The sequence below is a fragment of the Cyprinodon tularosa genome, unplaced genomic scaffold (genome assembly GCF_016077235.1).
Source record: "Cyprinodon tularosa strain WSP-4 unplaced genomic scaffold, ASM1607723v1 ctg1632, whole genome shotgun sequence".
NCBI classification, from domain to species: Eukaryota; Metazoa; Chordata; class Actinopteri; order Cyprinodontiformes; family Cyprinodontidae; genus Cyprinodon; species Cyprinodon tularosa.
In genome coordinates, this window is record NW_024038470.1 from 6,773 (window position 1) to 27,822 (window position 21,050).

The 21,050-nt window shown below is 42.2% G+C and overlaps 1 protein-coding gene across 1 annotated transcript; it reads left to right on the forward strand.

The window, feature by feature from the left end:
* Positions 1-305: 305 nt before the first annotated feature.
* Positions 306-13,585, forward strand: LOC119780641 (piezo-type mechanosensitive ion channel component 1-like). The gene is made up of 11 exons (XM_038280745.1): positions 306-321; positions 1,276-1,465; positions 1,540-1,687; positions 4,436-4,624; positions 5,488-5,580; positions 5,682-5,854; positions 5,951-6,073; positions 6,158-6,237; positions 7,787-7,976; positions 10,703-10,844; positions 11,969-13,585. Exons 1-11 carry the CDS (start codon positions 306-308, stop codon positions 12,089-12,091), a joined length of 1,467 nt encoding a protein of 488 aa, XP_038136673.1. The 3' UTR covers positions 12,092-13,585.
* The last annotated feature ends 7,465 nt before the right edge of the window (positions 13,586-21,050 follow it).

Here is a 21,050-nt window from a genome sequence, read left to right on the forward strand (position 1 = left end):
TGATCGCGTTTCTCTGTTCCTCTTTTAAAATTAATTTGCTGTCGATATCTTCTAGAACAGACCTAATAGCAGAATCTACAGACCTCAACTCTCCAGCGGCAGCCATTGTTGTTGTCACCCAAGCGCGCTTTGGTCACGTGGTTGATTACATTACTGTTGATCATCTGTATATCATCATCGTATAAGGCCCGCCCTGACAATTTGATTGGCCTGCCAGATATTGTGCTAGCATACTCGCGCTACTGTTGAGCAATGCCAGACCGAACTTCCCGACCTCAAACGTTGTGGGCGGGACTAAGTTCGGAATGGCACCCAGGCTAGGTGGGTGGACCATTCAGCCCTTAAATAGCAAGTCTGCATCAGTGTTAGCTTCCATTTTTTCCTACTGGGGTCAAGAGGGCTGCTGGCGCTTACCTCCAGCTGATTACGGGTGAGAGGCGGGGTCCACCCTGGACAGGCCGCCAGTCCATGGCAGGGCAACACAGAGACAAACAGGACAAACAACCATTCACACACACATCTAAGGAGCATCTAGAGAAACCAATTAACCTACATGTTTTTGGACTGTGGGAGGAAGCCGGAGTACCCAGAGAGAACCCAAGCATGCTCAGGGAGAACATGCAAACTCCATGCAGAAAGACTCTGTGAATCAAACCCAGAACCTTCTTGCTGCAAAGCAGCAGTGCTACCCACTCCCCCACTAAGCAGCCCCACAACCAGAACTTTAACTAACTACAAAAAAATAAATAAAATAAATAAAAAATAAACTTACAACCAGGAATTTAACTAACTACGAGAAAAAAAAAATATATATATATATATATAAACATTAAACTTACCACCAGGACTTTAAGGTTTTTATTACTTTTTTAGATGTTTGTAGGTTTCTGTGTTAAAAGAGGAGCAGGTCAAACATCTGACAGATTTATTACCAAACTAACCTACTGGAAATGAGGACCTGGACCTGCGCTGGCTGGCTGGACCGGTTCTCGTCCTGGTGGAGGAGATCCTGGTTTGACGTCTTCAGTTTCTCCAGCTTCTCCAAGAGAACTGGCCACAGCATCTCAGTGGGGTTCTGACGTGGGGAGCTTCTTCACTGCAGTCCAAATGTTCTGATCTCTTGGGGGTCATTTCCTAACTGCTCCTGGTTGGTTTTAAGGAGGTGCTTCTGGACCAATTCGATCTCAGTGGTTCTTTATGTTTCTGTTCTGCTGGTGGAACTGGGAAGATCCAGAAGTCTTATTTGGACCATCTTATTTTTTTGAACTAAACGAGCTGAACGTGTTCTCTTCTCTGTCTGTTCCAGGAAGTTCAACCAGAACTTTGTAGCCCAGCTCTGGTACTTCGTCAAGTGTATTTACTTCGGGTTATCTGCCTATCAGATCCGCTGCGGTTACCCGACCCGCATCCTCGGAAACGTCCTCACCAAGAAATACAACCACCTCAACCTGTTCCTCTTCCAAGGGTACGAACACAAAGAGCCGCCGAGTCGGACTCTCCTTGGCTTTGAATGACCGCTTGGTTTGTTTGTGGGTTTAGGTTTCGTCTTGTGCCGTTCCTGGTGGAGCTGCGGGCCGTGATGGACTGGGTTTGGACAGACACCACTCTGTCCCTGTCAGACTGGATGTGTGTGGAAGATATCTATGCCAACATCTTTATCATTAAATGCAGCCGGGAAACAGAAAAGGTACGAATGATGAGAAATATTACAGCAGGCTGTGATTCTTCTTAGAAATGATCCAAAAAAGGAAAAAGACAACAAAGTTAGGCTGATGGGACAAAGGAAAGAAGGCTTCACCTCCATTCCAAACATGATGACCGAAAATTAATAAACAATAAACAAGAAGGCATTTAATAAAAAGGACAAGAAGGATCCATTAAATCACGTCCGTTGAATTTAAATTACCATGAACACATGAAAGAAAGAAGCTGCAACCTAAACAGTCAGTCAGATGTCAACATTCAATTGGAATATGACCATTGGCCAGACATAAACATCACATTTGGCAGTTCTTTAAAGATAATCATCTTAAATTGCTCAATTAAAATGCATTTTTCAAACCTTCGATTCTCTCCTCCAGGTTTCCTCCACTGCTCTCAGCCACCGTTCCACTAGTCTCCCCAGCATGTTCTAGATTCTAGCTAGAAAAACAGCAGCGGTTTACAGATTAATTTAATGTTCCATTCACAATGAAAATACAGATTGTGAATGTTCAGCAATGCCTGTACACTCTAGACTAATTCTCATGTGTCATGACATCTTTAAAAGCAGAAAAATGTTTGCAATTCAAACTAGTTTACCTAGTTTTGCTTGCTATCACTATGTCCAGAGATTAGGACTTCTACATATTTGGTGACACAATGGTGAGCTTAGAAAAGGTCATGTCTTCTGACTTTTGACTTACCTGAGGCGTTAGTTTTTGCTCAAAGCGTCATCACCTGCGCCGCCGGTTGCGCCACAGAGGTTGCGCCACGCTATTTAATCGAAAACCACCGTAATTTGGTCAGGCTACCCGTAAGCACACAGCCTGCCAAATGTTGAAAAGGCAATATTATTACAATTACTGCTAATATATAATAGAAATGTAAACATTCAGTGATAAAATGTTACAGGTTATGGTATGGGGAGATTGTCGTTTAGGAAGGGGGAGGATTTTTAAGAAGGGGGATGCCTCTCCCTTCATCCCCCCTCAACTTGATTACTGCTTGTAAAGCCTTCATCAATATTCTCTCATGATTTTACACATAAACTTCATTTGACCTTTAAAAACATTTAAATTAGGTGGGAGTATGGCTCCTTATTAATGAGAAAAGAAACAGTAGAAAAGTCAGTGATGTTAATTTGAAAGTTTTGCATAAGACTGGTGTTTGAAAATGAATCATCTGATGTTCAAGGTGCACTTTAATGCATGATGAGGATTTCTGTGTTTTATAAAAATACATTCAATCATGTTTATTTTCTTAAAACCAATCACTGAATATCAACAATATTCTAAAGGCAATTCTTAAACAATATTGTCATGTTTTTGAGGCCCTCGCCCCTGACTCCAGTTTGGAGCTGGAAAAATCTCAAACAAAACTATTAGAATTTTTTTTTCACTTTCAAAACTTTTAGTTTCCAAATTCCATTCTGCTTTATTTTAGTTTCAATATATATTTTCCAACAACATTTTTTGACTTAATGGCCCATACAGGGGTTGACGTTAAGGATTTTTACCACTTGCCCTTTGGGCAAGTGATTTTCACATTTCATTTGCCCAGAAACAATTTTTACTTGCCCAGTATAATGTTTGATAAATATAGTTCCTAATATTCATTTTTGTATATATATCAATGAAACATGTTTGTTCTTTAAATGTAATTCAAAGGTTTCCAGGTTCCTGGTGTGTATCTGGATGCCTCAGATAATGAACTCAAGCCTACATTACTGTGTTAACATGCTTTTCAATCCTTCCTGCACATTCTTTTCAAACTAAACTTTGCTTTAAACTGTTGTGTGCTTAGAAAAATATAAATTGTAATGTTAAAAATCCCAAAAAAACTTGACAGGTTAAAAACTTAAGATAAATCACAAGACAGAAGTCAATGTCACAAATGAATCACTTTCATTTTAGAGTCACGGTATGTTTATACAAGATAATACTATTAATATAATCTGACTTTTCTAGAGAATCATTATACATAGTTATTTTTTACAGGGTTTCCACAGTTTTACATAATTTCAGAATTCCCTGACTTTTAACTGACTCAGGATTAGTTTTCCCTGACAAAATAAATGTAGCAACAAGACAATAATAATAACATAACAGGTCACCAATTTAACATGTTTAGCTCTATAACATTTAAATGCACCTCTCCAATGTCTGAGAGAAAAAAATTTAATGAAAATTTTTTATGGTATGACCTGCATTACTGTACAGAAGCTTTCTAGCTTGTTCGTCGTTTTGGTAACTACATCAAAATTACCGCTAGGTGGACAAAAATCACGCCATCTGGCGGAAAATCACCAGGCTTTTTCAAATCACGCGAGAATGTGTACAAAACAACAAAAATGGCGCCGGCAACGCTTCTGGGTCGTTTTCAGCGAATGTCTGTGATTTTAAAGTAATTTTGAGTGATAAATAATTTGCATTTGCCCGCCGGGCAAATGCAATGAAATTTGTACTCTCCCGACAATAAAAACTACTTCCCCGGGGAGATCAGGCGATGGTTAATATCGAGCCCTACCATATTTATCTCCATATAGTTAGATGTGTGAACACAATGATACATTCAATGACTGAATGCAGCTGCAGAATTCCTAAATTTGTTTTTAATCAGGATTTAACTCTAAAAGTTCCCGTTGGGTTTCTGTGCTCCTTCGTTCCATCGTTGCAGTTAAAATGATAAAATCATGAAATGTCTCATATTTTTATGATCTGTCTCCTTTTTCCAGAAATACCCCCAACCTAAGGGACAGAAGAAGAAGAAGATAGTGAAATACGGCATGGGGGGACTAATCATTTTCTTCCTAATCTGCATCATCTGGTTTCCCCTTCTCTTCATTTCATTGGTCAGATCGGTGGTGGGTGTGGTCAACCACCCCATCGACGTCACAGTCACTTTTAAACTGGGCGGCTATGAGGTAATTTGACATTTTTAGATCAATTGAAGTAAAGTTCTGCTGAATAAAGGGTGTTCTCAGTTAAAACCGAACAAAGTCTGTTTATAAGACGTGAAATTAAAAACGAAATGAGATCAGGTATTAAAGGTGGATCTGCAGGCTGGATGTTTGATCGGTCATCATTACCCTGAACACGACCTCTAACTGATGATGGATGGTTACCTGCTCGCCTTGAGCTCAACAGATTACTTCATAATTAAAGATATGATTCTTGATATTAAATATTTGATAATTAGATCCTTCACCCTGTCCCCCAAACCTGAACGCAGCCCGGTGTCCCGACAGAACCACTGATCCATCTCCTGAAGGTTTATTTTCAAAGCATAAAATGATTATTAATCTTTTCAATTCTTCCTTTTCTTCTCCTTTAAAGGAAAAGTCCTGTCAGTAAGGAATGATCAAGGGATCATTATTTATATCTAAACTAATACATTCGCAGTGATTTAATGAATTTAGCGTTAATCCCTGCAAAAACGATCTAGAAATAAGTCACAATGACTTAAATTAAGTGTATTTGCCCTCAATTTGCGTAGGTAAATAAGATGATTTGCCAATGGAATTAGGATTTTTACTCTAAATTAATTTGATGAGATACACTAGAAATAAGACAATAAAATTGTTTTTTACATATTTTAAATGTAAATTGTCTTGTTGCAACACACCCTCGATTCAAGAAAAAATTCACTTATTTTAAGATTAATTTAATTATCTAGATTTAGATTTTTTCCAGTGTAATTCAAAGACTTTAAAACCTCATTGGAGTCTAAAAAATGTGTCAGTAGATGAAGTGCTTTGTTTACCCATCATGCACCTGTGTGTTCCAGCCCCTGTTCACTATGAGCGTGCAGCAGCAGTCCATCAAGCCCTTCACAGCCGCCGAGTACGAGCAGCTCACCAAAACCTTCGGAGACAACGCAGTGCGTAGCGCCATCTTTATCTTTATTGAATGCTCTTCGCCGCTCGGTACCGGAGTGTCTCTGAATGTGGACCACTGAGGTCTGGGTGTGCTCGCTTTCAGAAAGCCATGCAGTTCATCACCCTGTACAGCTATGAGGACATCGTGACGGCCATGATTGAGGGCAGCTCAGGATCCGTGTGGAGGATCAGCCCCCCCAGTAGGCAGGAGGTGGTCAAGGAGCTTCTGGGAAGCCCTATGGACCTGACCCTCCGTCTGGCCTGGACCTTCCAGAGGTCAGACCTCTTCTTCTTCGTGTGTTTGACGTGTGCAGCTGTAGGTGGGACAGGTGGTTTAAACCCCACCCTCTCTGTGAATTTGTTCCCCCACAGGGACCTGGGTAAGGGGGGGACAGTGGAGCACACGTTTGGCAAACACTCGATCGACTTGGAGCCTGGGAACCCGGTCAGAGCAGAGCTGGCATCTCTGCTCATCGGCAACCGGACGGAGCCTGTGTAAGTGTGTGACCGTCCCACATAGAACGGATATCCTCAGGTTACAGATTCAGTCCTAATAGATCCGCCCCGTTCTTCCCGCAGCCTGGTTCCCAATATGTTCCCCAACTACATGCGGGCCCCAAATGGAGCCGATGCCAAACCCGTCAGTCAGCTCTACAAAGGTCAGAACTCTTCCTTTTTTACAATCTACATCTCTGGTTAAAGGCTTTGACCCCGAGAATAACAAAGCATTGAGGTCTGGTTATCCTCCCGCAGCAGAGCGTCGCAGTGAGCTTGTCAGATATTTTTGATTTATGCCCGATATTGAAGTGAGGTCTGTGCTATGTTATTCCACGCCGCAACGCAAGAGGGACAATCAGGAGCTAGCTGTGGGTCTAGATACGGCCGAGGCGGTGAGGAAGTGGGGGCAAGTTAGTGCGACAATGGAGGGACATGAGGGTGGGAAAGAGCGGAGATCCAGGTGGAAAAAGGGTCCCAGCGTTCTCACGCACCTCACTCTTCTAGCTGGTCCATCTTCATGAGTCGTTTTCCACAATGGCGGTCATACAAACAAAACAAGCCGGTAAGGTACTAAACAGGAAATATGCATAGAGTAGAGCAGATGTAGATTTGACCAATCAGAGGCCTCCTGTCTGCGGTCACCTAAAATTTTGGAGAGGTGCAGCAGAGTGTCTGCGGAAGGGGCGGAACCACATATGCATTCACTGCGACACACACGCAGACCACCTGGGTTCTGAGTATAAACCAGCCTTTAGACTGGAGAAGCAGTTTAAGACTTGGAAACCAGTAGATCTACTGGATCCACTGGTAGAAGGCCATGATGGATCTGAGTCAGATTAACATCAGCAGTGCGCTGACCATGATCTCTGCTGCCCCCCTGTGGTCTGTCCCAGATTAAGTAGGGCACACACTGTATGACTTTTTGCCATTTTCGGGCCGATTCTCCGGTCATGCGAGAATATTTTTTTATCGGGCCGACCATTCTAAAAAAAGTTTAAAAACAATCCACTGGACTTCCAAGTTTGAAGACGTTTCACTTCCCATCCAGAAAGGTTTTTCAATTCAAAATGTGAACCTGGATGACTGAGATTCTTCACCAGTGGATTGGGCCTCATGGTGCGTCCTGCGTGGCGTAGTGTACAGGGGATAACCAGGGGAAATCAGCCTCTAACAACCATCTCCCAATCAGGAATCCTAAGGTCAGGAAAAATCAAACATGTTTGAAATCCAGTCGGCCCTCCTGAGGTGTTCGTGGGTAAATCCTTCCGTTGATGCAGAGCTACGAGCCGATTTACCAGAACCTCGTACACTGCACATGTGCAAACAAGAGAGTTCTTCTTCTTCCAAGTTGATAAGTCCGACGAGCACCATCTCTCGGCGCTGAGTCCCACGTGGTTTTTAGACGTTCAGTGTGAGCAGGTAGATCGCATCAGAGCGCCGCGTCGCACAGTGTGAGAACAAACATCGTGAGCTGTGAACTTTTCAACCCTGCGTTTCATCGTACAGTTTGAGCTGTAGCTGGGTGCAACGATTGAAGATATCGTACATTGTATGCCTGGATTAAGTGGAGGATGTTTTATGTTGGAAAACAAATTAAACTTTTATATTTATGTTTCAAATACAAAAAAATCAACTTTATAAGAAATGTGAGAAAGAAAAAGCGTGAGTTTTGGTAGTTCTTGCTCTCAGAACATCTTTAACCTTCTGCAGATGATGAAGACGATTACCAGGACATCACTCTGTCCCTGATGAGTGACCGGACGCCAAACAGCTCAGGGAACCAGGAGTGGTGGGACATCGCCATCGCCAGATGCAAGCCGGCGTCATGCACCGTGCTCCCCATGGTCATATTCAACGACAAGGTTAGCCCGCCGAGCCTGGGCTTCCTGGCCGGATACGGGTAAGAGCCGCGCCGTCTCCCAACTTCTGATTCACAGGATGCTTCCTTCCTCCTGCACAGAAAAACAATCTGATAGTAGACAGACAATAAGAAAGAGCTGCAGGAAAATCCATCTGCCAGCTTTTTCCAAAGATTAGAGCCAAGAAAATAAAGGATTTAATTTAAACAAAGAGGTCTGGTTCAGAAGTCCAGGAGGACATGTCTGATAAACCAAACCCTTTATTACTATAGAACAGCAGAGAACATCAGACTGAAGCATGGTGGTGGCAGCATCATGCTGCTGGTTTCACTTCTTAAGATGCAGTTGATGGAGGACTTTCTTAAAGGAATAGTACACCCAAAACATGATTAGCCTTCATTTTCTACTCACCCCCATGCTGAACAACACTCTGGAGTACTTTTTTGATATCTCAAATGCATCTGGAGATCTGGGAGGCTTCTTGCTGTCTGCTGACATTCAAATAATGGAGGTCTATGGTGCCCGAGGCAGAAAGGTCCATAAAAGTCCACAAAAAACGTGTCAATATTCCTCCATACTGCTCGTCCAATGGGTAGCATCCATAATTTACTCGAAACGAAGTCATTTAGAATGTTTTTAGAGCATAAACAGTAGTTTATAGGATTTCCTAAAAGGGCGTTCACGACTCTACGGAAGCCGGCAGACCAAACCAGATGAAAGTGTGCATTCAGCTCGGCAAAGAACTCATGCTCTTCCTCAACACTGAAGTCCTCAGACATTTTTCTTTCGTTGTTTCTTTCTTTGCACAGGTAAACAGCACATTTCTTCTTCTACGCTTGCATTATCGGCAGAGCAGAAGCTGAATGCGCACTTTCATCTGGTTTGGTCTGCCGGCTTCCGTAGCGTCGTGATCGCGCAGGCGCGCGCTTTCAGGAAGTCCTATACACTACTGTTTATGCTCTAAAAACATTCTAAATGACTTCGTTTCGAGTAAATTCTGGATGCTACCCACTCAGGACACTTGGAATACATTGGACGAGCAGTATGGAGGAATATTGACACGTTTTTTGTGGACTTTTATGGACCTTTCTGTCTCGGTCACCATAGACCTCCATTATTTGAATGTCAGCAGACAGCAAGAAGCCTCCCAGATCTCCAGATGCATTTGAGATATCAAAAAAGTACTCCAGAGTGTTGTTCAGCATGGGGGTGAGTAGAAAATGAAGGCTAATCATGTTTTGGGTGTACTATTCCTTTAATGCTTCCAGAAATCAGGACAGTCTTGAACGGGATCATTTCTGGAGATTGTTTTCTGATTAAAGGTCATAGCTAAAACTTTTCATTCAAACTATTTTTCAAAAATAATCTATCCACAGAATATCACAGAAAAGATCTCGGGCAGAGGTCACAGATTAGCGGACCACGGACCAGATCTGGAGCCACCTGCTGGCTTATCTTAGACCCAACCTGATTTAAAACATTTATAAATTACTGCATGTTGTCTGACTACAGTGTCTAACTTCACTTGCGCCTCTTCTCCTGTTAATACGGTAAAGCCCTCCAGAGCGTCCGGCTCCAGGCTGCATGTGACACAAATGATCCAATGAGCTGCTGTCAGTCTGGGTTGCTGCTGCTGCTACTTTTAGACACAGCAGGCAAACCTGTGGCAAGCCGGGCGATGGGAAAGAAGGTGAAGATGATGAGAAAAAGAGAGCAGAGAAAGTGTGGACTGCTGGAAGAACTGTGGTGAACTGGTGAAAGAAAAGTGAAATGGTGCTCAAAGATGATCCTGCACATTTAGAGGATGTTTGGCTCAACCTGCTGCTGTGAAGCAGGATTCTCCACCATGAACAGAATCAACAATAAATATGGATCCAGGCTCAGAATGAGCTCCTTGATATGTGCTTTAGAATGACTTAGTCTCCATTCAAACCAGGTTTAAAGCCTTGCAGGGCAGCATAAAGCCCACTGCCAACATTGAGGCAGAAAAACGAAAGAAAATAAGAAACAGTTTGTGGATTGTTTACCAGGAAATAGTCTATACTAAACTGAACGAACACTTTAGATTTTAATATGGAAAAATTTTCTTTTTATTTCTATTTAAAAAGTCAATGTATAACATGGATGCATAATTATAATGTATATAATATTAAATTCTGTTTAAAGTAACGGATTCTAATTAAAAAATGTTTTAGGACCTTAATTGTTGATGATTTTCTTTATTTGGACCCCGCTGATTTTTAATTGGTTACCCCTGATCTACGGTATGGAAATAATTGTGTTGTGAAATCTAAACATGTTTACTTATGGTTACCATGCCAACGTCAGGACCAATAGGACGAGTAGATTAAAGTCACAGTCTGCAAAATCGCTGTTCCCTCTGACCTATCACAGCGCAGGAGGCGGAGCTTATCCATGTGTGACTCTCAGTGCCAGAATTACCCATAATGCAGCGGCACGTTTCTGCTAGCATAGCAGAAATAATTCAATCAAATATTACAAATGTTCTTAAATAATGGAAAGCAAAATTATGTCCCACGTATAAGAATGGTTTCTACATATTTAAAAAATATTGGTATAAAAATTCACAATTTCATCATCAAAAGGAATTTTTGTTTTTAGTATAAAATTTATTATACATGCAAAAAACTGAAACAAAGAAATACTCCTGGAGGCCCTAAAACCAATCAATAGGAAATAAACAACTTAAAAGCTGAAACATGTTTGAGTGATTAAAGATGGCTCCCTGACCTCTGCTCTCCTCCAGGATCATGGGTCTCTACGTGTCCGTGGTTCTGGTCATCGGGAAGTTCGTCCGTGGGTTCTTCAGTGAGATCTCCCACTCCATCATGTTCGAGGAGCTGCCCTGCGTGGACCGGATCCTGAAGCTCTGCACAGACATCTTCCTGGTTAGTGTGGATCGGCGCCAGCAGCTGAAACCGTTTTAAACAGAACATCAGACCAAACCGGTCCAGTTTGGTCCCACCAGAAAGTCACGCTTTTGATCCCTCAGATTCAAAGGTTTACAAATGCTGAGGTCACTAGAGAACATGGGACTTCTGGTGCGGTTCCCCCCCGGGGTCCAGAAGGTTCTGCATTTATGTGTGGATGTCCCTCCATCGAAGGTCTGCTGTGATGGGCAGAGCTGTTTGTTTCTGATTGGAAATAAAACCAAAAAAGAATTTGAAACATTAATTATTCATTAATTCATGTTAAAAAACTCTTCATCGCAGCAGGCATCTTCTGTGGACGGTCTTTAGCTCCCTCTCAGGTCCGAGTTGGGTTCTGGTTTGGAGCGAGTCGCTCACACAGTTGGACCTTCGCTGTAGTTTAAGAATCGAATCTATGGAGTGAAGTTTGTTAAATTATTGTTGCAACCAAAGAACATGTTTTGTATGGATAAATAAATCCAAAACTTTGTAAAATATATTCATCAAACGAAGGTTTTAGAAGGAACATTGCTGTTTTTTTCCATTTTTACTTTATTTTACATTTTCCAAATATTTCCCTCATGTTAAATTTTTTTTTCATATTTGTTTTTTCTTTTTTTCAAATATAACTTTTCCAGACTGATTCTCATAAACTGCATTTTATTCTAACTGAGTTCTACAGATCACATTGTCTTCTCTTGAGGCGGGCTTTCCTCTGGAGTAGGAGGTGAAGATGTATTTCTATTGGTCTGCTGGACGTTAGCAGCAACATTTTTATTGGCCGAGAGCGAGAGCTAAGATCGAGCTTGAAAAGAAGAGAATGTAAAGTGTAATTTGGAAGGATAAAATCCATAAAACTCAATATGAAGAAGAGAAAGAAACAAAAAATGTGGAAAATAAAATCTAAAATAATGAAATACAAAAAAAAAAAAAAATTTAAATCTGAAAATACAGTTTCCTTTCTAGATTTTTTCATATTTTCGTTTACAAAATCTTTTTATAGTTGCAACAATAATGGATCAAACTTCACTCCATAGAGCTAAAGAGGAAGGCTTTATTCTGTGGTTGGTTGCGGTCCAAATAACTGCTTTCTGTGTGTGAAGGTTCGGGAAACAGGAGAGCTGGAGCTGGAGGAGGAGCTCTACTCCAAGCTAATCTTCCTCTATCGGTCTCCAGAGACGATGATCAAATGGACCCGAGACATCCACCTCAAGGAGCAGGACTGACCCGATTGGCCGCCGGAGGCTGCGGCTTGGCAGGCGTGGGACCTGAACGCTCTCCTCATGCTGGACTTTTTGTGTTTTTGCTGCTGCTGATCCGACCGGACTCGGCACCGTGCCGTCGGAGCGAGGCCTGACGGCTGGACTCCTGTTGGAGCTTTGAACTGGGCTGTGTTTGTAGAACCAGCAGCTATTGGGGCGGTACCTGCTGGGGGAACTGGCTGCTGCTCACATGACCACCTCCAGCCCAGAGGGGGTCAGAGGTCCCTGGAAAACATGTGTTAAATATAAGATGGCTCCATGAAGATCCCAGAGCTTCATCAGCTGCAGAGCAGCCTTCCTCCATCTAGGTGGTCTAGGTCTAGGTGGCCTCGAGCAAACCTCAGACTACACTAGGTTCCAATTTCCTATAAAAAACTGGACTGAAGAATCATAAAGATGAAATGTTTTGGTTTTCAGTTTAACTCATTGACCTCAGTCACCTGGACGATCAACTTAAGGAAAACTTTACGTTCCACATTTTTCAGCAGGTTTCAAACAATACGGGGAAGAAAAAGGATCATCACTGTTAGAAATAGTGCTGTGGTTTGGAGAAGGGATGAAAACTTTGAATATTTCACTCCAACTGAAGCATCAGAGTCGTGATCAGAGGCTTATCAGGACCAGCGACGGGTTCAAACAGAAGAATTCATCAGATTTAGGGAGCAGCTGCTAAATCACCGTTTAAATTAGCAAACTGCCAGAGTCCAACCGACTGAACGGGTTCTGACCAATAGAAACGCTGTTGCTAGGTCCAAACAGAGCAGACTCATTTCTATTGGTCCACGCAGAGACCAATCAGAAGGCTAGAGGGGGAAACTCTGAGAAGAATCCAGTTTGTAAAACTCTGCATTCGGCTTCACCTGCCACAAAAGGCAAACAAATAAAATAATAATTATATTTGTTTGGAATTTGGAAGATAAAATCTGAAAACGAAGAAATGGAAACGTTTTATAAATAAAGAATTATGAAAAAAAATTATGGATAAATATAATTTGGAAAATAAAATCTGGAGAAAAAAGTACATAAAAAAAACTCCTCTAAAAATCAACGGTTAAACTTATGCATATATGTTCTAAATTACTCTGAAACATTTGTTGATTGTGAAATCTTTCATTTCTAAAACACATAATCCTCAAAATTCTTTTTATATCTCTGCTTTCAATACAATTGGATGGGATTTCTCTGTGTAGCATCGTTAGCATAGAGCGAGTCGGTCCGTGTAGCCTTCCCTCCCTGCTGCCGTGGCGCCGTACCTTCTGTGGAGCGATCATCCTCATGCTGGACGCAGCGTCGCCTCGGCCTGCAGAGAACACCTCTGTGCTCAGAAACAGAGAAACTCGTGGTGCCTTCAGGGCCCCACTGGGCTCCAGGTCAATCTGATCTCATCTCATATGCAAATGGAATTGTAATTTTGATATTAACACTATTGTAACATAAAAAGCTTTTTTAACAATTAAAGTTACATCTGTTTATTTATTTAAGGACGGAAATAAAAACTTATGGGAGTTTGCTAAACATGCAGCATAAAAATTCAAGCTAATTGATTAATAGCAGGAACTAAAACACAAGCCTTCCATGAAATGAATCAGTTTTCATCTATGGTTGGATTATAATCTCAAAGACAGATTAATATAATTCTATGCAAAGATCTGTTTCTAATCCAGTGGTGCAAACTGCTCCTCTCTCCTTCTTTTCTCTGCATGAGAAGAATAACAGTGAAAATAATGGAGGTGTAATGATGGGTCCATGTAGGGCCTGTTTGCTGCTCGGTCCGGTTCTGTCTCTGCCGGGCTGCTGGGTCACACTGACCTTTGACCTTTACTATTCATCTTTCTTTCCAGCATCATCGCCATCTTCCCTGTCTCCTTTCTCTGCTGATCTTTTTCTGTTTTGTAACATTGGGAGGGGCTGTTAGTACCCCCCCACCACCACGGCCTTCACCCTTACAGGACCTTTGGAGGACCTGCTTGGGGGGTAAAAACTCACATCTTCATCAAGGTGTTTCATTTAAGTTGATAATCGATGCTGCAAATACACTTGTTTTGATGCTCAATTCTGCATAATCTTTTCAAATCATGTGTTTTTACCTTTTTTTTATTTAAATAAAAAAAATACTGTAATAATTGGAAAGTTTGATCAATAAAACTGGATTTCTGCTCCTAACGAGTGACGATGTGGAAATAATCCAGTGTGTCAGACAGTCAGAAATCCTGAACCAACAGTTTCAAGGTTCTGCCTGGTTTCCCTGATAGTCGCCATGTTGAGATGAAGAAGGACTGGATGATGATGATGGGGAAGAAACGGACCTCTCTGGTGGATCAGCCACCGGCTGCCTCACTAACTGCCTATAAAGCTCAGGCTCGGTTCTTTCTGTTGGCCCATAGGAACCATGAGCTGTACTTCCTGTCACTGTGTAATCTTTTCTATTTCTGTAAACAATAAAGGGATCTTTGAAGATGCAGTAGAACCAAGCTGGTGCCCATATGGGATCACAGCCCTGATCTACGCTCCCAGCATCACCTCCAGTCCTTCGTGGAGGACACGGCTGTTTGCTGAAAATGATGCTGAATCACGTATTTGATGCATAAAGATGCTGGAGAAGATTTCTCTAAACCCCACAGAGACTCTTCTAAACAGTGGCGGTTCTAGACCAAATGTACCAGGGGGCCAGGAGGGGGCCAGCGAGTTTTCATGGGGAACAGAAAAGCATGAAATAATAAAAAGGGCAAAGGATTCAAATATATTGAGAGAGCTGCATGAAATGAAATTTCTATTCAATAAGGTTTAATTAAAATTAGGTCAATATACATTCATAATTTAGGAATTTCATATATTTTTGACTTAATTTAAGATTAAAGTGACCTTTTTCTAAAAAAAATCTGAATTTTTGTTTTGAAAAAAAAAACATTTAGATGAAAACTAGGATCCTATCTTAATACCACTGAAGCTATTGCCTTGTTGTTTTTAAATAATTAGTAAAATAGAATTTGTAAAGATAAAAAATAAAATAGATTCAAAGCAAGATCAGTAATCATGTCTTTTCCAGCGCATTTCATCCTTAGAACTTCTTTGAGTATTATGTCTTCAGTACGGGGGCCATAACGGGCCAGGACATGATCTACAGGGGCAATGGTCCCCGTTGGCCCCTGTCTAGAACCGCCCATGCTTCTAAACCCAGAGGATGAGTCGGTGTGTCCATGCAGATTCAACAGGAAGCAAAGGATAGGAGGCCGCAGCATTTCAGATCAGCTAAAGATTTTTTTACTACAGTTTGTGGATCTCAGATAATAAAGTAAAAAATCTTTTTGTTTTTGATCAGGACCTGGAATTTAAATCCCATATCAAATAGGTTTCTAGAATTTCCTTCTTTCATCTCCAGAATATTGCAATAATTGGATCTTCTCTCTTTCATCCCTGTAAGGGAAAAACTGGCTCTGAGCTCCTCTGATTACCCGGTTCTTTCGCAGACAGAGTCGCCTGTGGAGCTGGTTTACTCTTATCCTATTCTAACATAGAAAGTATTTCTATGTTAGTGTGTTCATTTTTCATGTCTCATTCTGTCTCATTGAACCACAGTCAGCCTCAGCAGAACGCGTCTCATACTGAGCCTGGTTCTCTCCACTGTCACTGCATACATGCCTTGTGTGAGGGATTGCTGTTTGAGTTAACAACATGCAAGCAACCATCGTCACCACAATCTGATCTAGGAGGGGAGAGAGGATTTGATGCAATCAGCTGGTTTTCCTTTGAAGCTTAAATCCTGAGCTATCTCTATAGTTATGCTGCTATAGGCTTAGACTGCTGGAGGACATAGGGACCCTCATTTCATCATTCTGCTTTATTCTATCTCTATTCTTCCACTCTGCAGAATCTGTTAGTTCAATCTCTAATGTTCTGCTCTCTCTGCTTTTTCTCATAGTAGCTTCCTCTGGTCTGTTCCTGTTTGGCTGTGACTCCATCCTGGAGAGAAATATCAGCTGTGCTGCTGCCATCAATGCCTTTTTGTTTATAGATGTTTGAGAACGGCCTGTTTTCCAGTGTAGTCCTGTTTCTCTAACTGTGACTAACTGGATGTGCTCTCTTCATCCTCTGACATGGGAGCTGGTTCAGAGCTCGTCTACCTGGCTGTGTGTTTCCTGGACGGGGCAGCCTTTTACAGCTGCTTTTTCTATCTCTGCTTCTGTCTCCTTGAACCCCAGTCGGCCTCAGCAGATGGCCGCTCACACCGAGCCTGGTTCTGCTGGAGGTTTCTTCCTGTTAAAAGGGAGTTTTTCCTCTCCACTGTCGCTACAAGCATGCTTGGTGTAAGGGATTGCTGAAGAGTCAATGAGTCGATGCAATGAACTGGTTTTCCTTAGATAGAAAACTTTGAATTAATTTGACTGAATGATCTGATTAACTGTAAAGTGCCTGAGATGACATGTGTTGTGAATAGGTGCTATACAAATAGCAGTATTACCATGAGGCAATACTAGGCAGTTGCCTAGGGCCAAAAGTTCCTGGGGGCCCCATAAAAATCTGATTACATCTATGGTTAATACAGCTATTTCTTATTTTTGCACATTATGTTTTTGAGAAAATTCCTTTTCGCTAAAATGCCATCAGAACGATTATAATATTCAGTGTGTCTCAGCCCCCCTCCTTCAGTGTCCACCATATTGGATCAGTTCATTTGAAAACAAACGATGCGTAGAGCAGTGTTGCCAATTTAGCGCTTTTGTCGCTATATTTAGCAACTCTTCAGACCCCTCTAGCACTTTGATTTAAAAAAAAGCAGCTAGTGCTAAATCTAGCGACTTTCTGCTGCTACTGGAGACTTTGGAGACAACATCTAAAAGCAGCGAACTCTGCTCTCCAGAGCCAGTAGATTGGTAACCCCGCCTCCTGCTCTCCTCTATCTTGTCTGCTGTCATGATTCATGCAGCTATTATTTCATCCAAATGAAAAATGGAGAACAGATCAGCAGATCATGGCTTGTCTACAGTGAAAAGAAGGACTGGGTTATTTACTTTGGCCTTTTTGGAAACACAGGAAGGAGCAATCAGCTAAGTGAGCTTAGTGCTTGGAAATAATCTTTCATTCCTTTAGAGACAGCATGAAAAGTCAGCTGAGTAAAAAACATAGAGAGGAAAACAAGAAGAAAAGGGACAAGAAGAGAGGGACACAACCTAGAACAGATAATGGATGTCTATTCTATTAACATTTCTCTATCTGTAGAATGGGTCTGTTTTATGTGTTGTCTTCTCAATTCAGAGGGCTCCCTATATCCTAAATCCATCCCTGGTCACACATGAAACTAGATGGATACCAATGAAATACCAACAGTGTGAACTCATCACATCCATTAAGGCCAGCTGGTGTTTAAAATCTACGACTACGCCTCCGTCCCGCTACCCACTGTGGGGCTTTCCTACCTTTAAAAACCAACATGGCAACAACAACAAAAACTTGGTAGGAATGTAAGCAAAGAGACTCTTTAATAAAAACTACAAAAAAAAAAATCAACAGTCCTGATGGAGGCCATCAGTTCAACACATCTGATGCATATTAGTGTCAAAATGTCCTCCCCTGCTGGTGGGAAACCAGTCCTCTGAATTGAGGTGATTACAGAGATCAAAGTTGCTGTTCTACTCCAGCTCCACCAGCAGGTCTCCCTCTCCCACCGTCTCTCCTGCCTTGCAGTGGACACTCTTCACCTGGAAGCAGAAGCAGTCAGAGTTTTCTTCTCCAATAAAAGGATCTGGACAAGGTCTTTAAAAAAAAAAAAAAAAAAAAACCTTACAATGTAACTTCATGAACTGGTTCTACTAGATTTCCATCTCTGGACATTCATTATAGTAGGGTGACCATACTTTCATTTGGGAAAACCAGGACAACTTGGAGTGGGGGGGGGGGGGGGGGGGGGGGGGGATTCTGTTCCCATGCATAGAGATGTCTGTGACATGCACTTACTTAACATAGACCTATGTAATCCTACAATAACATGATATTTACAGTTGATTTATTAAAAATGCTTTTCAGTAAAAGTCAACAGCAATAAATACAATAACAGATTATAATTTTATTCAAAATATATTTATTAAAAAACGCTTAACAATTCCTGTAATGAATGAATAGCACAATGAAAGAAATAAGAGGCGTTTCTCAATTCACGAGAACGCGAGTACGTACTCGCGTTCTCGTCAAGTCCGTTCTTGGCGAGAACGCAGGAAGATCGGACTTGACGAGAACGCGAGCACGCAAGCACATATGTGTATTGGAGCAGAAGCGTACTCGTGACGTCATCACAGGCAACGTTGTTTAGCATTTCTTTAACAGTCAAAACTATTTATTCCCTACACAAAACATTTTGAAAACAATATTTTTAATTTCTAAAGCTTAAAAAACTTTTTAAAAATTACCGAACCGCAAAAAACCGCCATCAGAACGAGCGGTAGTTCACACATAACTAGACCGAGAGAAGTGCACTACAGACGGGGTACATTTAGCCCTGGCTGCGGTTACCCTCGGAGGTCTGCTGGTCACTCTGGTCCGCTCAACGTCGGACTTTTTTTTTTTTTATTTCGCACTAACTCTGTAAATAGACCACACAGGGAGGCTTCAATGTATAATGTTATCACCTCAAACGATTTCAAAACGTACTTTTGAAGAACAACAGCAGCAGAAAAGGGAATGTTTAACTTAACACTGTGAGCGCTGTCTGGAATCAAGCTGCGGACGTGGGGCATTCTGGGGAAGCGGTCAGTCTGAAGAACGCACAAGTCTGCTCTGATGCATGCTCGATAAAGAGGGCGGGGCGAGAACAACATCCGGGGATTTGATGCGTTCTCGATCTGGCGTTCTTGAGAATTGGAACGGTACTCGGGCTGAGGCTGATGACGTGTCACGAGTACACGAGCACACGAGAATGCTCAAGAACGCATATTGAGAAACGGCGAATGTCTCATCTAAACATCCCTCACTTAACAATAAAAGTTAACAATAACTCTCAACTCCCAATAACAGATGATACTCAGCCTCAGTAATGAACGAAATAATGTCTGTTCTGTGGGCTATTGGAGAAAAAAAAATTGACAAATGAGCTAATTCACAAAAAATACCTCTTGTGTAGCAAAAATAACTCAAAATGTACCAAAAACGAACAAACATATCAATAGACTATCTTTACTTTCGGTGTCCAGGTGGCTTTTCAGATCCCTCTCACTTCCATTGGACACCGAGACATATGTGCCTCCCTTTTGTCTCGACCCGGTCTGAAAGCGGGGAAACTCTTTTGTAAATCGTCGGTAAACATACATTTGCGCTTTTGCATGTTGTTGGCGTACTGACAGCCACGCAATCTATATTCTGATTAAGAACAGGGCTGCCTGCACTGACGCGGCTCAGTGATTACGTCACACGCAGCGTCAGTGGCCTAGCGCCTGTAAATTTAAGCCCCATGCATCCTGGATCTTTCGGCGCCCTGGGCCAACATCACGCATACACTCTTTGCCCAACTTCCAGTGGCTCGCAGGTGACCTTTTCATCATGTCTCACTTTTCTCCTGCTGGCTGCCAACTGCACTCTGCCTTTAACAACGTCAATGGCCATATTTAGACGCCTCCTGTGCTCTGCCACCCAATCACAAACTTTAGATCCTGTGGGCTCAGGAAGATGGCCAAGCAGAATGTCCACTGGCAGGTGGGGCTCTTGTCCAAACATGAGGAAGTGAGGTGATTCACCAGTCGACTGATGGGCAGTGGTGTTGTAATAGAAGACAAGCTGTGGGAGATGTTCTGGCCAATTCCGTTTTTTCCTCTGGTGCTAGGAAATGAAGCAGATTGAACATAGTTCGATTGAACCTTTCACATTGTCCATTTCCCTGTGGATGGTAGGGTGTAATGCGACTCTACTGCACTCCATACAACTCGCATAACTGTTGTACCAGGACACCTTCAAAGTTCCTCCCCTGATCCGAGTGGATACGGGCCGGCACCCCAAAACAGTAGAACCACTCACGAACCAGAACCTTTGCCACAGTTGTTGCTTTCTGATCACGTGTTGGGACAGCTTGGGTGAACTTTGAAAATACATCTGTCATCACCATCACCAGCTCCCTTCCATCACGGGCTGGTTCCAGAAGTGTAAAATCAATGGCCAACAGCTGATTTGGTCTTGAAGCGAGAAGGTGACCCATAGGAGCTCGAACTCTTGGCTGGGTGTTCTTAGCAAGGGTACACCTCTCACACTGTTCGCACCAATCCTTTACATCTTTGTCCATTCCCGGCCAGAAACATCTCTGCTTCACCACATTAATCGTCCTCTCGACCCCCTGGTGGCCATGATGTTGATGAAGCTCCTGCAACACCTCCGTTTTTAAACTCTCTGGGAGAAGAACCTGAAAAACCTCTTCTCCACCATCTGGTCTCCACGTGCGCCGGCCTTCCTTCTGGACAATTCGGTCCCACTGTTTCAGAAGTCCACGTTTTATTTATTTTTATACATGGGAGAGCTGTTCCTCCATACCTAAAAAATCTTATCTGTGCAAATAAGCCTTAAAACTTCTGAACACGTACTTTTTATCAGAGGATTCAACAAGTTTCAAAATCTCTGAAGGTAAGGCCACGGCGTGGTAGGGACAGTTGGCTGCTCTTCTCACTCTGCTCCTGTCTCCTCCTCCATCCTGTGTGTGTGGCTCTGTGTGTCTGTGTGTGTCATTCTTTGAGTTCCACTGCAGTGCGCATGCGTATGTTTCGTAGTCCCATGGGGGGGTTAAGCTCCTTGACATTGGGCGGAGCCGTCAGGCGCCCTTCATAAACTGGCACACCAGTGGGTGCTGCCCTACTGTTTTTTTTTTTTTTACCAATATATTTTTATTGAGATTTTTCATTTTGAAAATACAAACATGTCATTATCTGAACAAGTTCTCTTTGTAGTTTTGGCA